General features: G+C 37.0%; 1 protein-coding gene across 2 annotated transcripts in view; it reads right to left on the reverse strand.

The window, feature by feature from the left end:
* Positions 1 to 18,566, reverse strand: part of gabbr2 (gamma-aminobutyric acid (GABA) B receptor, 2) — a 189,191-nt gene that overhangs the window by 83,333 nt on the left and 87,292 nt on the right. For both annotated transcript variants that reach the window (XM_042012065.1, XM_042012066.1), the window contains exons 4-7: positions 11,902 to 12,003; positions 6,287 to 6,352; positions 5,845 to 6,033; positions 4,832 to 5,074 (exon numbers count right to left, since the gene is read on the reverse strand). In XM_042012065.1, the coding sequence (XP_041867999.1) occupies positions 4,832 to 5,074; positions 5,845 to 6,033; positions 6,287 to 6,352; positions 11,902 to 12,003 (600 nt within the window). The remainder of the gene's footprint in view (positions 1 to 4,831; positions 5,075 to 5,844; positions 6,034 to 6,286; positions 6,353 to 11,901; positions 12,004 to 18,566) is intronic.

An 18,566-nucleotide genomic window follows, 5' to 3' on the forward strand; every position in this document is an offset into this window, starting at 1 on the left:
AAACCATTATGGGTTTTACTGTATGCTGCAGTGCCGCCACTCCCACCACACGCATTACACACTGCACGCAGGGCACCAAGTTCCCAAGGGGGCACCAAAATAATCAGGCTTATGATCAATTATAATTATTATCACAGCATATGTAAAGTTACAAATTTTACAGCATGCTTAATGGCCAAGTGCGATCCAGTGTTGTTGATGATCTGTTAACAGGAAGCTACAAACTGCTGTGGGCTGCAAAAAAAAAACCCAAAAACAATTAACCAAAAAGCTCCACTATCACCCACTAACAGTTTCTATACACACGCCTTTTTGTATTTATGATAGTGGGAATTTTCTGTGTATTTTATCAATCAATCAATCAATGATTTTATTATACTGGTGCTACTGGTTTGGGCTAGATCTGGAACTCTCCCTTGAGAGCACCAGAAGAACATTAAACTATGCATCATTGTGGACATTTTTGTCTACTTAGTCAAATTTTCTCATTTTCACTCTGTTAAGTGATATAGCAAAGTTTTTTCTATTATTATTATTTTTTTTATAAGGTAGCACTTTGTCAGTGAGAATGCTGTCAGTGACAAGAGTGCTGGGGTCAAATGAGATATCAGTGTGTGGGCTGCAGGTGTGACATCCTTTGGGTTTTCAGGATTCAGGTTGCAACACACCTGATGGGTGTAATACTGTAATACAAACATATACAAGCAAATACGTGCACACATTTAAAGAGAAACGTAGAGGCCTCAGGCTCTGCCACTACCATCTATAACAATTAATACACTGACTGTATATAAACAGCAAAGCAAATGTAAACCTTCACACATTTTTCCAGTCACAATATGTCTCTTTTAATGTAGCCCATTTAACATTTCAGTTTATATAACTGTGTCGTTCTAGCAGCTACCTGTGCTCTATGTCTTGGAAGTCTCTGCAGCCCTGACAGCAGCAGGATCGATACTACGGAGCTCTCAGTGATCACTCTCCTGCTGCTGCAACTACCTCTACTACTGATTCAGCAGCACGATTCAGATCGACACAGAATACACGTGGTTCATTCCCATAAGACATGTTTTATATACAAGACAGACTGCATAAAATCATTACATCATTTAAAAAAATGGCTCAAGCCACATGATCAAGCACATGCACAAACGTGATATTTAACTTGCGGGTAAAATGCCAGAATTTGTCATCACAGTAAAACATGTACATGAATTATTTTGGTTGCCAACCTACTGCCAGGAAAGGCAACTCACAAGCAAACCAAATGAGTTGTGTAATAGCTGCCTTTGAAATCTGAATTTGAAAATAGCACAGAAGATGTTTGCAGAGTAGCTGGAAGGGAAAACGCCTCCCTTAGTCTTTGTTATGTGTGGGTGGAATTTTCTATGTGCTGAGTGTGTGCTACATACAGGAAATGCTTTTGATCACGTTTCATGTAATCCCTTAAAAGCAGCAAAAATAGTCAAAAGCTTGTAAACCTTTTGGTAGAAAAATGCATTTAATTGTTTTGTAGTATGACTTTTTAAAATTGTTTACTGTCCAATTCTTCCATTAACTATTTTTAATTCTGCTGAAAATTGCTGTTATTGAATCATTATATATTGAATCATGTTATAGATTTCTTTTTCAGATTTTCTCCCTCTAACTATCTTGTCTGTTTAAAGTACCATTGTTTTTCATATATTCCATTGATGTATTATTTACATACATACAGGCATAAATATACATTATACTAATTAAAATCTCAAAATAAATTGAATCATGTGGCCATTTCTACATTATTTAAATCATCTCCTTGTAGGGCTGTCAGTTACTCAAAACATTTAATCGCGATTAATCGCATGAGTGTCATGCGTTAACTCGTGATTAATAGCAAATTTTTCATCTGTTTCAAAATCTGCTGTAACAGGATATTTATGTTTTTACAACACTCCTGTTAGCAGTTATGTACCTGCAGTTAGAGAATAAGGCACTTTAGTTACTTGTTAAATTTACTTAACAAAAGTTGACACACATGCACGCATAACCCCTTCACAAACGCTCTCTCATACCACTTCTGACAGCCTCACCTTAATTTAGAAACAAACAGAGTAAACAGGAGTATTTATCTTCCAGGGCTCTAGCACCATTTCCAACTTCTTCTGTTTATCCAGATCAGCTTTTTTTCTTCTTGTAGATTTATCTGGACGTCTATTGCTAATTGCTAATTGCTATAGCCTAATAATGAATACCAGAATATTTAAATTCTATGATTACATAAGATGTAATGTACAAATATTATAGTTCAATTCATATTTTATTTGACTTTCTCCAGCCTTTAAAGAGACCTTGTAAAAATGGTTCCTTTTTAAATTTACCAATAAATTTGGACTCATGAGTAAATGTAGATAAACATGTTCATCCTTGTCCTTTTTTTTATTTTCTAGTACACTTCTTTTCTTAAATAAGATATTTAAGTACCCAAAGATGTATCACAAGACATGAATACTTTCTGAAATGAGTTGCGTAAGATCAGTAAAACTTTAAATAAATTAAAAGAGTATCTGTTTCTTTACAAGCTGAAAAATAGCAGATTTAATAATTTTTACTTCTGAAAACAAATAATTTACAAAGACTATAATCAAATGTGGACTGCACACTTGTGTGGTGGTCAGTGCTGTTGCCACACAGCAGTGTCAAGAAGCACTGTTGCCACCTCATCTGAGCCTTTCTGTATGGAGTTTGCATATTCTCCCTGTGCTTGTATGTTTCTCTCTCGGCACTTTGACTTACCTCCCACAGTCGAGTAATATGCATGCTTGGTTTATTGTTGTTTCTAAATTCTCCCTAGGAATGAATGTGTTTGTCTTTCTGTGTTGGCCCTGTGATGGGAACCTACACCCTGACACATGCCTGATAAGCTCCACGTAACAGTCCTGACAACAAAACATGGTGATGGTAGTGTGCTGATACGGGCTGCATGAATGCACAAGGTGTTGTCTAGATCACATTTATAGATAACACTATGAATGTCAACAGACGTACAAAAGCAGCGATGTAGTTTGATTAAAATACTGTTATTAAAAAAAAAAAAAGCAAAAATAATCAACTCTTTGATTTTCATTAAAACAGAACTCAGGCAAAGGCAACCATAAGCAGGCAAATTAAACTTTTACTGGCTGATTTTTTCAAACAGAGATTGCACATTATAAGCACAGAAAAAGGCATCCTCTATAAGCTACTTCTCTTCCTCTTTGGTAATTTGCACAGACCAAATAGTTGCAGCTCATTGCCATATCAGCGTGTACTTACACAGCAAGTTAGCTTCATAGAAAAGTGTCATCAGCATTGTTGATAAGAGCACTGTGTCCTGACTTAACCCTGCACATACAAGCCAATTCAGGTCTGTGACTTTGCCAGCTTAGAAGGTTTTCATGGGTTTAACAGCTTGACCCCCAATTCTGCCTCTGTACTTAAACACAAGATGCCAGTGTGCCACAGTATTGCATCAGTCTGAAAGAAAAGCTGATGACTCTCGGTCTACAGAAGGCTGACAGATGAAGAATACACCAGAATAAAAATGATCCAAAGTACCAAAAGGAAAACATGGACATGTAAATTGATACCTCACTTGTGTCTCCCATTCTGAGCAGATACAAATCCTTTTAAAAAGAAGGTAGTTACTTAAATTATTGAAAAAAGAAAAGATTTGAATTTCTATAACTAAAGGTGTTCTGTGTTGCCCCAAGTTTTTGAGTCTACAAAAAAGGAAAAAAAAAAAAAAAAAAAAGAAATGAAAAGAAATGTGGCTATTACTGCTTTGGTTGCTACTCTGAAACTGAGGAAAGGCTCAATGTCAGCTTGCTCCTGCTCTGCAACCCTGGATAGGTTTGTGCTGAGAGAGGCGAGTGAAGAAGGACGAGGAATGATGATGGAGGATTTGGTGTAATGCTGCAACAGACACAAACCCCTGGGACATCCGTCACAAAGGGCCTCACTATAATGCAAGTCTGTAGCTTGCACTGTTTTAAGGCTATTCTCTCTTCCTGTATTGACTGCCTCGATCGGTTGATGTTCATACTAGTTTTAAAACTGCTTCTCTGGATTTAATCACTGATTCTTCCTTCTTCCATTCCCCACCATTTTGGACCATTTTTCTTTTCTTCTTTACTTATTTTCATTTGCAAACTCAGGTGAATATGAATGAATGATTATGGCTAAATGGAATTAATGTCCTTCTGTAGTGTAAAGCTGTGCATGCCCAGTAGCTGTTCAGACTGAGAGCAGCATGGCATCCCTTTTATTAATGGAGTGCTCTTTACAGGGAAACAGGAGAAATCCTCAGTAGGAAGTGAGATTGAGTGCACACACACTCACGTGCACCAACATATAGTACTAAAACAGCTTTTAGCATTGCCACTGGGATCATTCTTAAATGCAGTGGAGTTAGTTTGTAGCCCTTAATGACTTCACTTTGAGGTTCATTCAGAGACAAGGATGACCAAGTAACATCTGGAAACAAGATTCCATTTGCCTTTGTGTGCTGTAATAACTTTGGCCTACTTCATGCAAAATAAACACCTTCCAGACTGTTTACAGTAAATGTTGAGCACTTCTACCTGCTACTAAAAAGCCACTTCTTCATCAGGAGTAAGACACAACATCCGTCTTTGACTGCTATTTTGAATATAACAACGTGTATCTTTCTTCCTTATTCATGCTTTTTATGTTGAATAAGACATTAGGTTGTTGAAAGGAAAGTTGTGAAAGAATATAGAAAACCATTATCTGGCCACACCATACTTTCAAGTATGTTTACTTTAAAACAGCAAAGTGCTCCATAACTCACCGTAACGCCATAGAAGTTAGTCTCATTCATGACATCCAGCACCATTTTTCCTACTTCATGATCATCCACGGTGAAGTTGTGGTAGTGGTTTTGCCTTTGTTTTATCCGCAGCAGTTCCATGACTCGGGTCAAGGTTTTAGCAATTACCCAGATCCCGTCATAGGCAAAACCATGAAACTTGCTTGCCTCCACACCCTTCTGCTGAAGCTCTCGGCTGTACTCCCTCTCATACTCCTTGGGGGTCTGAAAGGCAGGAAGGAAGATTAAGCTCAGGGAAATGTCCATCTGCTTACTTTAAACAATGCTGCACTTCTGTGGAAAGTCATCAGTGCATCATTTCAAAGAAATTCTAATTGACCCAAGGCAAAAGACTAATTTTCCTCTTATTTTAAGGTCAGGGAATATAATGATGTCTAGCAGGAAATACTCCATGACTGATTTAAGTTGAAATCTCTCATTTTAAGGCATGCATTTGCTTTGGAAACAAACTTGTCAGATCTCGCTTCTTTTACACACAATCCAAGGAAATCTTCAGGAGGCAGTCAGTAAAATAATATATATAACATCAACTAATGTCTAAATTCAACGTAAGCAAAACACTTACAACTAAAAAACCTTTTAGACACAGAACAAAGATTTTCTTGCTCTTTTTTCAGTAGACATGCCATGTTACTGAACTTAATATATTTCACAGAAAGTCAACTTTTTTTTTTTTTTTTTTTTTTTTTTTTTATTATTAAATTTTTTGTAGAACATTACTGAAAAACATGAATATGATTAAAATTTAAATTCTGTAAATGATGAGATACACTCAAGGTTTCTTTGGACATTCACACCACTGTTAACAAACATGCAGAATGCTCATTTGCTTCATGATCCAACAAAGCTTGTATATGAAAGTAAAAAGGGGAATAAGACACGAGACATTTGACCTTATGATCTTGTTTCAAGCACTTGCCTTTGCCTTTTTTTAAAATTACATTTACAAACTACTTACAGTTGGTGTAACTTACTCTGCCAGAGATTCCCTTGATTTGTCGAGCACTCAGTGGCTCAAAGTCTACACTGATGTACCCTTCCATGGCTGTGAGAAGCTTCTTGGTGGTGCAGTTTGTCGTGTTTGCCTGTTCCCACCAGTTACCCTGGTACCAGCCTGGGATTATCCACTGGTATTTACTGCCATACATGTTCAAGTTAAATGCCTAGAAGAAGCGGAAAAAATAGAAGTTGATGCCTTGTAACTGGATAATGATAAGCAATGTTTATATATTGTATTTCATGGATCTAGTGACAGGGTAACAAAAAATGTGAATTATTGTAAATCTTAAAATTGTGTTGTTTATTTTATGAAAACACATACATTATATAAGCCATTATAGTGGGACACTGACAAAAGCATTAGAACAGTGGGTGTTTATAATTTCATGGGCAACTGGTGGCAAATTGAAGACTTACACAGCAGAATACTTTGGAAGCTAGATTCTCATCAAACTGGCCAATGATAATTCTCACATCATTGTCCTGAAAAAACAAAACAAAAACAAAGGTTAATTTATTTTCTGTAAAATCTCAAACTAAAATCATTATGACTTTACAATCAAAAGTATTAAGTAAAATGCTTTGAACATCAAGGATCAAGGAATTGTTTCACTGTGCATTTACATAAATAAGAGAAAGAAATTTTGTTTCTATATCAGTGACTGCATTATAAAAATCAATAGCATAGTAAAAGATAATAATTAAAAAATGTATTACTTAAAACTGCATCATTGCACAAACAGGATTATGTTGCATTACTATATATACATACACACATATATATACACTGCATATATTGAAGTGCATTTCAGTTGCTTGTTTAACGGTTGCCACGCAGGTTTAAAAATCCTCTTCAAACCTTTAAAACATGCTGGGTATATCTGTCAGTAAGACTCTACATCCATCATCCAACACTTTAATCTTTAACATTTATTGCAATACATTCACTAAAGAAGAAGTGAATCTGCTTTTGGATCAGTCTTTATGTGTGTGATGCCTTCATCACATAATGGTGTGCTGTTAACAAAGACCATGTTGCATGTGCTGTTTTTTTTTTCTCACTATAAATGGGAAAGCAATTGAGGAGAGGATAAAGCAATATGAAATCGCAAAGTCCATTAATAACAAAGACACTGTCAGCAGGCAGAACTGCTCACCAACCAGGCTGGAGCACAAATTTGCTTGGGGATTCAGAGCACAACATGGTCTGGTGATTGACTCAGTAAATAATTCAGATTGCCTGGATAGAAATTCAGCATGTTTCATGATAAGAAAAAAAAAATAAAGATCAGGCATGGGCATTTAGCGAGGCATATGTACAGCACAAACATAAGTGCAGGCCTGCACGTGCACACACACACACACACACACACAAGAACACAGAATTGCCCCAAATTGAAGCAAATAATAGCGACACAGGTTTGATGAATGTTGATCAGTACAAAGCTGACAGAAACCTGCTGTAGAGTCTTGTTTAGTCCTGACAGTGCAGACAGACAGTAACAGAATTAAACTCTGTTTCCACTGAGCAATAAAAATTTGGGGACTGAGATAAATAGATTATGGTACTGAACAATAGGCTGGATGCAAGACCTACCATCAGTCACACATTTTCCTGTTTTGGGGAAAAGAAACTAATACAGATTGTGATTCTGTATGTTTACTCTAATAAGTCAAAATATAGACAGTCTTACATTAAAACCTTTGCAAGAAAGAAAAAAGAGGTGACTAGCACCATCTGTAATTTCAGGAAACCTATGGAATCCTGCTGTTATTCTAGATAATAAGAAACAATTACAAATACAGTTCATTAAGTCATCCCTTAGGCAATCCCCTCCATATGTTATGCATCTCCAGATCAGAGGGGGCAACTAATCACTGTCATCTTAATTCCAACACTACTCTGGTGGTTACTCATCAGAGCCAAAGAACATGCTGGGACATTTTAAGGGGTATTTTGTATAAAAACCCTTAGTTTCTCTGCTCTGGCATCTTTATACAGGGTGTAAATGTGTGAGAAGGTCAGGTAACAACTGAAAACTTTGACTTCTTTTTCGGTTGATTTGTAATGTTATTGAATGTGTGTGGGTGTGTATGCATGTGTGTGAAAGAGAGAGAGAAAAAGAAAGAGAGAGCAAGAGAGAGAGAGAGAGAGAGAGAGAGAGAGAGAGAGAGAGATACATGCCAGCGGCTACTCAATAATACTGTTCTTCCCTGAAGGAAAGGCACTTAACCCAAATGACTCCAGCTATGGCCAAGGGCCACAGTCTCAGTATAAATTCTAGCCTGCCTGGCAACAACATGAAAAGACTGTGTAGTTGTAGGCAAGGGCATGAGCGAGTGTGTTGTGTTACCGCATTACAGATAGACTGGGGCACTGCTGAGCCCCAAATTATCCTCATTGCTCAAGCTTTTATGTAACTGTAACAATTACTGTTCTCAAAGAGGGTAGTTTTGAGGACATCTTTGACTGCTTTATTAATGACAGGTTTATTTGTAACTTTATAATGTGATAGTGAGTTGAGGAACATTGTACCTCATAAGCCAAATCAGGCACTTTATAGGCTTATTAAACAAACACGCACACACACAGATATAAACACGGTAATAATGATGATCTTTTATGAGCTTGAGGGAGATGTGATTTGAGACTTGGTGATGTGTTGTTTTTCCAAACTACACAACCCCCATCTGTCAGTGATTATTACTGTGTGGTGTGCAGGCCGGATCAAACACATCCTCTTGTAGGACAGATTTATGTGTGCATCTTAAACTATAATTATTATAGGTGCACACACAGTTGTGACCAAATATTGTATCATTGTCCGTTGCTTTAATAATGAAAGTCTCTGTGGTAACATAAGCATGCAGCAAAATAAATAGAGTGGTGAATGAGGTTGTAGTGTTGTCTGGTCCTTAAAGCCAAATATGAAATGGTCTGTTCAGTGTCTACAGTGTGAAACTTTTTCTCCACCTCTGAGCTATTTGGGGATTTGGATGAGAAAAGGTGCTTTTTTCAGTTTCATCAGTATCAGTGAAAGACTTATGTGAAATAATATTATGAGTGCAAACCACTTATCTTGAGCTGATTCTCTTTATCCTAAAATACACTCAGTAGGCTTCAACTCAGAAATGTTTGTAACATATTTTTTGTCTTATAACACTATGAATTAATATGGACATTCAGCTCCTACTGTTCCAAACAAACAGGTTATGAATAGGTACAGCATGTACTACTTAAAGCTGTTACACTGAAATAGAGTCGGGCCATGATAAGCAATCATTTTTCAAAACATTAAACTTCCCTGCTAATGACATATTTGGAGTTATGTCTGCCAAGCAAAGAAACATAAAGTGTAAAGAGAAACAAACCTTCCCTTTGTGTCAGACTTGAGGGGCAACAGTTCTGAATGTGCAATGAATAATTAAGTGATAATAAATAATAAAGTGTTTTAGTCTTAATTTAGATTTCAGGACATTTTCTCTCATGTGGCCCACCACTGAAGACAAGCTGCCTAAATTGGCCCTCTGTCTACAAAATGTCTGCCAGCATTGATATTTTAGGTTCAAACTGACAATAATAACTCGACGTTGCTAAAATTAGAAGGTAAGTATCTGTATGTGTGTGGGTATGTGTGTGTGTTTATGTATGTGTGTGTGTGTGTTTATCTAAAATGTAATCCTGCCTTTGTTTTGTGTTTTTTTAATCAGCCTTTGCAGAGAACCTGAGGTAGAGAACAAGCGAGAAATTGAAAAAAGTGACAGAGAAAAGTAGGGAGCTGCTACAGTACAATGCCCTGCAGCAGCATGGCTTGTCTGCATTTTGAATATTTCAGTTAGAATATCACAGATGTGAGTTGGCATGACCATCTTACTCAGCCCCTACTCCTGCTTAATATATACATAACTGTGGTATGTCCAAAATTAAAGAAAAAGAAAAAAAACCCAAATAGATACTCCTACATAGCTGTACTGCAGAGGCAAACATCTGTAGTATGTTTAGAGGAAACCCAGAACCCAGCCCCCATTCAAACATCTTGAAAAGATTTCGAGGCAGTGCTGTGATTTGCATATTTAAAGTTGATCCAAGAAGGGTAACGTCAGCTTAAGATGTCATGCCTCAACATATACAGTACTCATAGCTTATTTCCACATTCCTTCTACATCTCACTGTCTGCTCATCTAGCTTCCATGCATCTTTTAAACCTGCTCCATCTTGTGTACGTCATGTCTTCCACCAACATCTCAGGAAGAGAAAGTATCTCTCTCCCACTCACTGCCAGCATCTTTTTTTTCCTGACTGTTCTATTTCTGCCATTTTCTTTTTTTAATACACAAATGTTGCCATTTTGGCTTTAATTATATTACTAACCTGTATTTATTTGTTTGTGATTGTATGCAGTCGATAAAAGTTAATAAAAATCTTTGAATCTGTCAAATCAGCTTTATCTCTTTAAGATAAAACTTTGCCTTTTGCCATGCTGCTAAATTGTTCTTAAGGACTTGCCAAGCGAAAGGTTGCACAGATGTGAAAGGAGCATATCGTGTTGCTCATTGATAACTCTGGTCAACTAATGGAGTTAAAATAAAACTTTTTGGTTGCAAAAGGTTGCAGAATTTTAAAAAAGAACATCTCTCCAACAACATAGTGTTTTTAAGATTGTGTTGTATAGCAACATTTCACATTAGAGAGAAGAGCAGGTTGAGATAAATGCCAGCAAATTCAGTAAACAAACATATCAGCAGAAACGTTGAGAAGGGGGTGGCATCTAGGGCTGGGCGGATCGATCCAAATATTGATTGTATTGATACCAAAGTTAGTATCAGTATCATTCTATACCAACATGATGACATCAATATTTTTGTGGTAGAGGACTTTGGGGTCAAAAAGCCAAAGAATGTGAATTACAGCCAACCAATTGTAGGTTTTGCTTTTTTTTTTTTTTTTTTTAGCTAATTTGCACTGTTGACTATAGATAAAAGAGAATAACAGCGATATTTTATTATTTTGTTACATTGTTTTTACAGTTAACAAACAAAAAAGCTTAAATTTTAATTTCTTAGTTCTGCTACTCAGTTTGTAATAATTTTTTTTAAGTTAATTTATAAAGTTTGATTTGACAAAAATCTCTGTACTGTTTTATTATGATCACAATCATGATCAATAATTAAAGGCAACATCATTAAATGATTGTGAAATTTCAAGCAAAAAATATCAGTATTGGTATTGGCGATACCTGGATTTACTTGGTATCAGATCAATACCAGAATTTGCTGTATCGCCCAGCCCTAGATCTTTATTTAGCCCTACAACTAAATAAAGATCTTTATACACATCAAACACTGAACTACCTCAAAAGGTGCCAGCTGAACGTTCAGCAAAATATCCCTCACAAACCCCTGATTGAAACATAATCGGAAATCTGTAGTCAAACCTCAAAAGAGCACTGCATGCAAGGCAGCCCAAGAATCTTATTGAATTAGAGGGTTTTTGCAAGATCAAGGGTCAGAAATCCCCAAACAAGAGATGAAAGCTACAAAAAAGAAACATTTACAAGCTTTGAAACAAAGGGAAGATGAGTAAGTATTTTTTTTCTTTTCTTTTTTTTGTCTTTTCTGATTATGTAAAGTAACTTTGCTTAAAGAATTCCAGACATGTGGCGTTTCTATCCAGATGCCTTTAGAAAATTAGGTCATCTTGAACATGCAGCTCATTAACAAATGTCTCCCTTTTCTTTTACTACTCCAATGTTTGCCTGGTACTGGAAATCTGAGTGTCACACTTTTCTTTTTTTCTTTAATCTGTCAATGTTTTTTTTAAACAAGATGTTCTGTTTTAATACACCATTATAATTATAATTAATGGCTTAATTTGGTTGACTTGTTTCAGAGATCAGAAGAGGAAACTAAATGAAATTCCTGCATCCTTTTTTTCATATATCTGTGTAGGTAGTTGAATGAGGAACAAACATGTGCACTTTTCTAAGAAATTAGTAGGATTGTGAAGTGCTTATATAGGCTGCTTTACTTACCTTGAGCTTTTTTACATTAACGCAGGGATCATTGGAGAAACTTTCTGTATCTGCAATCTGAATGTCTGCCTTCTCCAGCTCATTTGTCAGATCATTCCTCACCTGAGAGAGCAGGAGAAGGGGAGATGGAGAATGAGAATGAGAGAAAGAGAGAGAGAGAATATAATTCAGTGCAGATAATCACTTACAATATGAGGTCGCAATGAAAGATCACTGCTCAGCTCTTTTTATTTTATCCAAACCAACCTACTTCCATTGCTTGGCAGGATCTATCAGAGGTGACTTATGGTGACAAACACTATAGCCCAAGTGTGATTATAAAAAATAGATGGATGTAGCCACCGTTGTGGGCACCAACTTGGGTTTTTCCAGCCAAATATGAGGTGCAATGGATGGATCTAAAGCTGTTTTATAATATGAGATCTAGAAAATATCTAAAAACACACACACACAGTGGGAGTTCTCTACTGGATATGGGTTCTCATAGCTAGAAATGTTAGTGTTATCTGAGCAGAGGTATGGGGAGAATCTGCGAAGACATGATGAAAGAATGTGTGTCCATGAAGACAACATAGAAATCAGCAGAGAAAAGACTTATCAGTATGCGCATTTACTTATGGTTAATAGTCCAGAGGATTACCTGCTCTACACCCACATGCCTCCCTTTCTGGCTTTCGTACTATACAAGATAACTGACTAGAAAATCCCAGCAATAAGTCTGGAGCAAATGCTGAAGACCTTTGCACTGTCACATGCAGCCCCACCAGAATATTTCTGGAAAAGTACAAGGCTGCAGGGTCCGCATCAACACTTATAGTCAGTCAGTGCCAGGTGCAAGCAAACTGTTGTACTAAAAGACCTGTGAGAGCACTCCTTCTTATAAGTTTAAGGGTTAGACAGCACAGGTCAGACTCATATTGTGGGATTAAATGGCAGCAAATATGCAATTCTATAGTTAGTAGTAAGAAATAGTTACCTTATAGGTAAAAGTTGCATCTTTTGAACTGAAACATGGCAAGAAATAATTAATTATTAAGAAATAATTAATAATAAAGGGTTTCAAATTTTAAATACAACATATGTATTGTACTATTCTGTACATAAAAGGAAAAAAAATGGAAAATGGTCATTTAAAGTTCTGAATTGGTGTTTTATGCTGTATTTTAAACTGTAAATAGAATGGTATTGACAATTATAAATGCCAGAAAAATCAACTGGTGACAGTCTTGATGAAGTGACTTAACAAGTTCAATGAGGAGTTTAAAGTCTCAAATTGCAGTCTGCATGTGTCATAGGTGTATGCATCTGTTTTCCACAGAATGAGAAAGAATACACGCTTAGGAGCTCATCTTAGCTGGTCGATGTATCTGCAGAAGCTGTATGTCTGCTTTGATGTATTGATTCAATGGAATGGTGAGTAATGTGATCAGAGGAGGAGGAGGAGAATGGAGCAGGTGCCCTACTGAGATGGCAAGCCTGAGGTGGTTTATCATCACAAACACACTGACTGCACCATGATTCGTCCCTCTCACTCACCTCCTTTGCGCACAGTATGATATTTTGAGTTGTCATAGCAGGAAAACCACAGGTGTAACTAATAACATTAAAACTGGCTCAGCCACAGTAAGGAATGCTGATAAGTGATCATACACAACATCCTGTTCCTGATACAGATATGCTATGCAGCTGTTCTTAATATCATCAGTTACACATAAGAAGATGTGAAAATGTTTGCCACGAGAGGGTCCGTTTCATGCTGGGCCCTCACTGATGACATCTCTTCCTCTCTTTTTGACCATATTTTTCTGATTTCCTCCAGCCAAGCCCTGAGGCTACCACCAGTTCCCTACCCCCTTATGGCACTTGGGGCATGCTGAGACATCAGAGGGTGTGTGTTCTCAAATGTACATGCCAAGCACAGTTGGCAGTAACAACACAGAGCAGCTTACAGATGAAGGTCCCATGCCTTTGCCCTGTATTTGCGTGCCTTTCTTTACATGCAAATTCATGTGGTTCAACAGTATACCGGTTAGCACCATGAAACTGAAAAGAACACACACATTATGATTCATGAACAAACTGGTTTGTGTGGAGATTCTTCTCCCAAAAACTTAGTGGTTGTCTCAGTAGTTTCCTTACTGTGAGGGGATGAATTATTGTTTGCTTAACCTGAATTCAAATAATAACCATTCTTCCAGCATATATTTCCAATAGACTTTCGAAGAAAGATAAAAGGCAACTGAAAACCAGCAGATAGTGGGACTGGCTTCTTGATAGAAATAGAACGTGAAAATTTCTAAAACATAAAGAAAAGAGGTGGATTATTATTACTGAGACGTTCCTTAAAGCATGATATTATTTGTGCTGAAACAGTTTTAGATTAAAGCTGACTTAACTCATTCTCATTCAAAAGAGAAACTCCCAGCTTCCTGGCAGATTTTCATCAGAATGGTGTACAACACAACAATTACCCTACTATTCTGTTAAAATAGGTCACCACAGACATTTTGTGTTGTCACCATCTAAAAATCAATCTTAAGTCAAAGCAAACTCAACTTTCTTTCATTCATGTCTCTAGATGTCTGCTATCATAATCGCCTGCTCTTCTGGTACCCTCGAGAGAGTTCTAAATCACTCTGAACATCCTTCACTTTTGTACAAACATTTCCTCCAATGTACTGCTCGCTGAGCTGAAACAACAGGGCAGCAGAAGTGGATCAATACGACCTGGTTTTGCTCTTGAGTAACAGCTGGTTTGGTGGTCTAGACAAGGTAAAGTGTCCTGTTGTGGTGTTTTGAGTGTTGATCTAAAACGTCTGGCTGCTGCAATGCTAAAAGGGAAACAAGCTTTGGCAAGAGAGGAGATGGTTAGAGCAGCATTTTATTTATTTTATTTTTTTTTTTTTGCTTTTTTATTTAGAACATATAAAAAAAAAGATCAATTAACCAATAAATAAATGAAAAAAAAAACAAAAAAAACTTTTGTTAATGTGTGCTGGAACAACACACAGGTGGGTGAGGTATTAGAAAGTATTTGTATTAGGCATGATATGCTGAGGTGAAAATGAAACGGCCAAGCTCCATCACAAACACGCTCAATAATGCGGAGGATGAAGCAAAAAAAAAAAAAACATTACCTCCAGGAATAAAACTCTTTTCACAAAAGGATTTTTATTTATTTTTCTGCTTGTGTGTTTCCTTCACTGAGATGAAAAAGGATGAACACATCTGTGTTCTGCTGGATGATGTGGGTTAAACAGAGCGAGAGAGACGGAGGGGACAGATGGATTGAAACCTGGTAGGAGGGGAACAAGTGAGCAGCTTTCCTGCATAACAAAAAACATCCGCCATTGTTTGGGGCAGCCTGGGAATCCCCGGCATCAAATATAGAAAAATAATCCTACTGCCCTTCTGAGCATGTGTACATGTGCACACAAACACAAAAAAAGGACACGTACGCAGTCACACACCTATTCATAAAAAGCACATTGATGAAATTATTCATATTTACAAGCATAAATGTACATTGGTATTTATTTTTAGATCTATAAGATAACACCTATCTGTTACGCTGTTACGCTGCAGGTGCACGCTGTCCTCCGTTGTTTTAAAACTCTGTTCATCTTCATCATAAACAGCTTCAGCAAATAAGTCACATTTCTGCAACTATCAGATCAGACTGGGCCAAAGTATGTGAGAGGTTAATTGTCCTCATTAATTACATAAGAAATTTAATTTCTAATCATATTCAGCTTGACATATCCTCTGCATGCCAAGTGGCATATTTGGCTTCCACACTCTCATCAAACTGCCCAGTCACTGGACAAAGTCCATGAGCTTCATCTTGCCATCACCCTCTCTTTTTTTCCACTAGGTGCATTTCAGCTTTCTATATATCCTCCTCCTCAGGTTGTTGTCTTTACATAAAATATAGCTGTAATATTTCCATTTTTATCTTCATTCTAGTCATCTCCAGTATATGATGTGTTCCTGCAATCTTGTCCTCACCAAGCATCTCAAGCACCCCATTTCAAAGACTTAATACCTTTTCTCATCAGCATTGGTCAGCTTCTATGTCACACATCCATACATTAGTACTCTGTTTACCAGAGTTTTGCACAGTCTCTTTGTGCTGCCATGGTTTAAGCTGTTTGGGTATCAGATCTTCTTTTGTAGGATAACCTGGAATTTAATGATAGACAATCTTCCTTGACATTAGAAAATATGTAAAATTGCATGAAAATATATGAGATGTGGCAACTGATAACCTCACCTCATATATTCTCATGCAGTTTTACAAATGTACCTGTGTGATGGGGCCTTGCCACATCTCTCTTACTTTGTGGTAAACTAACATGTAAATTACCCCTCAAGTCCCACAGTTCAGGCTATAATGCCAGACTAGTGCTTATAAGTATGACAAATGGTTGCTCAAATTGCTTTTCTCTTATGACAATAACATAAATTGGCAATTCTGGGGAGGAGTTTACACAACATTATTTATAATGAAGCTGGTTGTTGAGGAAAAACTGAGAAAAATATACACACACGCAACCCATTATAGAGCAAAAATTGGATTTTTGTAAAAGAGAGGGCAAGACAGAGAGAAACTGCAACAGAGCTGAGCCAGTAACTTCTGCTGCATTTATCAGTGATCATAGTATAATTAAACACTTTAGTGCAGAGGGATCCAACCAGAGGACAGAGTCCTAATCCTGCTCTCAGTCAGGTCTGTCATCCGACTTACTGGTGATTGCTGCTTTGTTCCTGGTTGAGCCATGTTTGTCTGGCACTTTCAATAATGTTGATTGCTGTGTGTGTGCTTGTGTGTGTCATGTGAATAGGCATCATAATACTTGCAAATAACTACCCTCCGTTCATTCTCATTGCTAAATGCAAAGTACAGTTAATGGAACATTATTGTTCACCCATAACAAGGTATGTGTGTGTTGAAGTGTGTTCCAGTTGTACCTAAAAATAGCTGTGGCAAACTGACTTTGGCTTGCAGGTTACATTTCTAGGGGACACCAACACTGTAGGTGTGTGTGAGTGACATGCAAGCAATGGACTGAATCCTTAACAAGCGTTACATAACATTAACCATGTGAGCAGTGTGAGCAAAATGAAGCGCACAGATTTAGATATGGTTGACATTACAACACTGTTTATAGTAGACTAGTAGAACCTGCACTATTTGTATGCAACAATAAAACATCATTGTCTTGTTACATTTTTCTACTTTTGAGAATATACAAGTAACTTTTGATATTTTCCATTTCACTAACAATTTGCAACATGCTGCAATGATTTTCAAATGAACTAAAAACCAGCGTGGTCTGAACTTGACAGAGGATTGTATGAATCATGAAGTGTGGAAGCGATGCTTGCATATTTTGTAAATCAGGATTACAGGCCAATCTCACGGCAGGTTGATTGAATCGGGCTGTCTGTCTTCCTCCCATCCTAAGCCCCTTGGTGCTTTCAGGGAGACAGCGATAAAGGGATTTGGTCTCTCTGAGATTTGCTGTGAGACTTCTTATACACACCCCCATCTCAACATTCCACCCCTTGACTGCTGGGTAGATTGTTTTCAATCAGAACCTGGAGGCAAGAGCTCACGACATGTTTCTCCAATATTCACTTTTAATACCTCTGACGTGCCTTTTTTTTAATGAAATGGTGGAATATTGTAGATACATTTGTGCAAATAGTTTATGTCACTATCCAAATGCATGACTAATGTTTGTCTCTCTGGGTCTCTTACATTTCAGTTTAACATGATTTTAAATCCTTTATATCTTGAGCTAAAAGTTTGGATCAGTTTCAGGGTTATTTCTACTTTTTCTACCAGTAGGGAGACATTAGCTGCTTATAATAATGGAGCATATTCTGCATGCTAACACAAATGTTTCTGTCAGAGTTATAACACAACTTACTACAACTTCCAAAATATGTCCTCTAACTTTAAGATAAGTTTTAGCTCCAATGACAAGTGAGAAAGCTTACCGTGCTAGGTCACCACAGATAATGTTCCTCATTTCTTAGAGATTTCTTCTCCCATCACTTGTAATTTAACCTGGGTTCTATACTTTGCTTCTTTAATGAGACAGAGACTTGCAGGGTAGATGGAATGCAGTAAATGTCCAAAGCTAAAGCTGCCCTGCTTTCAGAGGTGATCCAGGACACATCTTTGGTATGACCAATTTTCAGTTTACAGCTCACCCCCATCTTTGATTTTAAGGATTGATTCACAGTCTCTCAGAAGTTGTACTTTAGACATGCAGTCAAACATTTTTCTAGTTCAGAACAGCTATACTGCACTGAATTCTGGCTGTGATGTGCGGGTTGAGGTACCCATATATAATTCAAGTTTATGATTTTATTCATGATTTTATTTGGAGTCCAAAAGAACAAAGTTGAGCTCCAAAGTGTTCCTATTATTCCCATGCCAAATTCTGTTGTACGTGGCTGTAAATGCTAGAGAAATTAATGATGCATTTTATAAATTTCTGAATACATTACCATTGTTATAGAAAAGGCCATCTCCAGAACTATTCATATGGTCTCTCAGAAATTAATAGCAAAGCCTAATTTACCATTGATTAGCAAGAAATGAAATGTTTTATATAAAAGCTAACAAGCATTTTGCATATCTCCCCACTTAT

This window comes from Melanotaenia boesemani, chromosome 17 (genome assembly GCF_017639745.1).
Source record: "Melanotaenia boesemani isolate fMelBoe1 chromosome 17, fMelBoe1.pri, whole genome shotgun sequence".
Lineage (NCBI taxonomy): Eukaryota > Metazoa > Chordata > Actinopteri > Atheriniformes > Melanotaeniidae > Melanotaenia > Melanotaenia boesemani.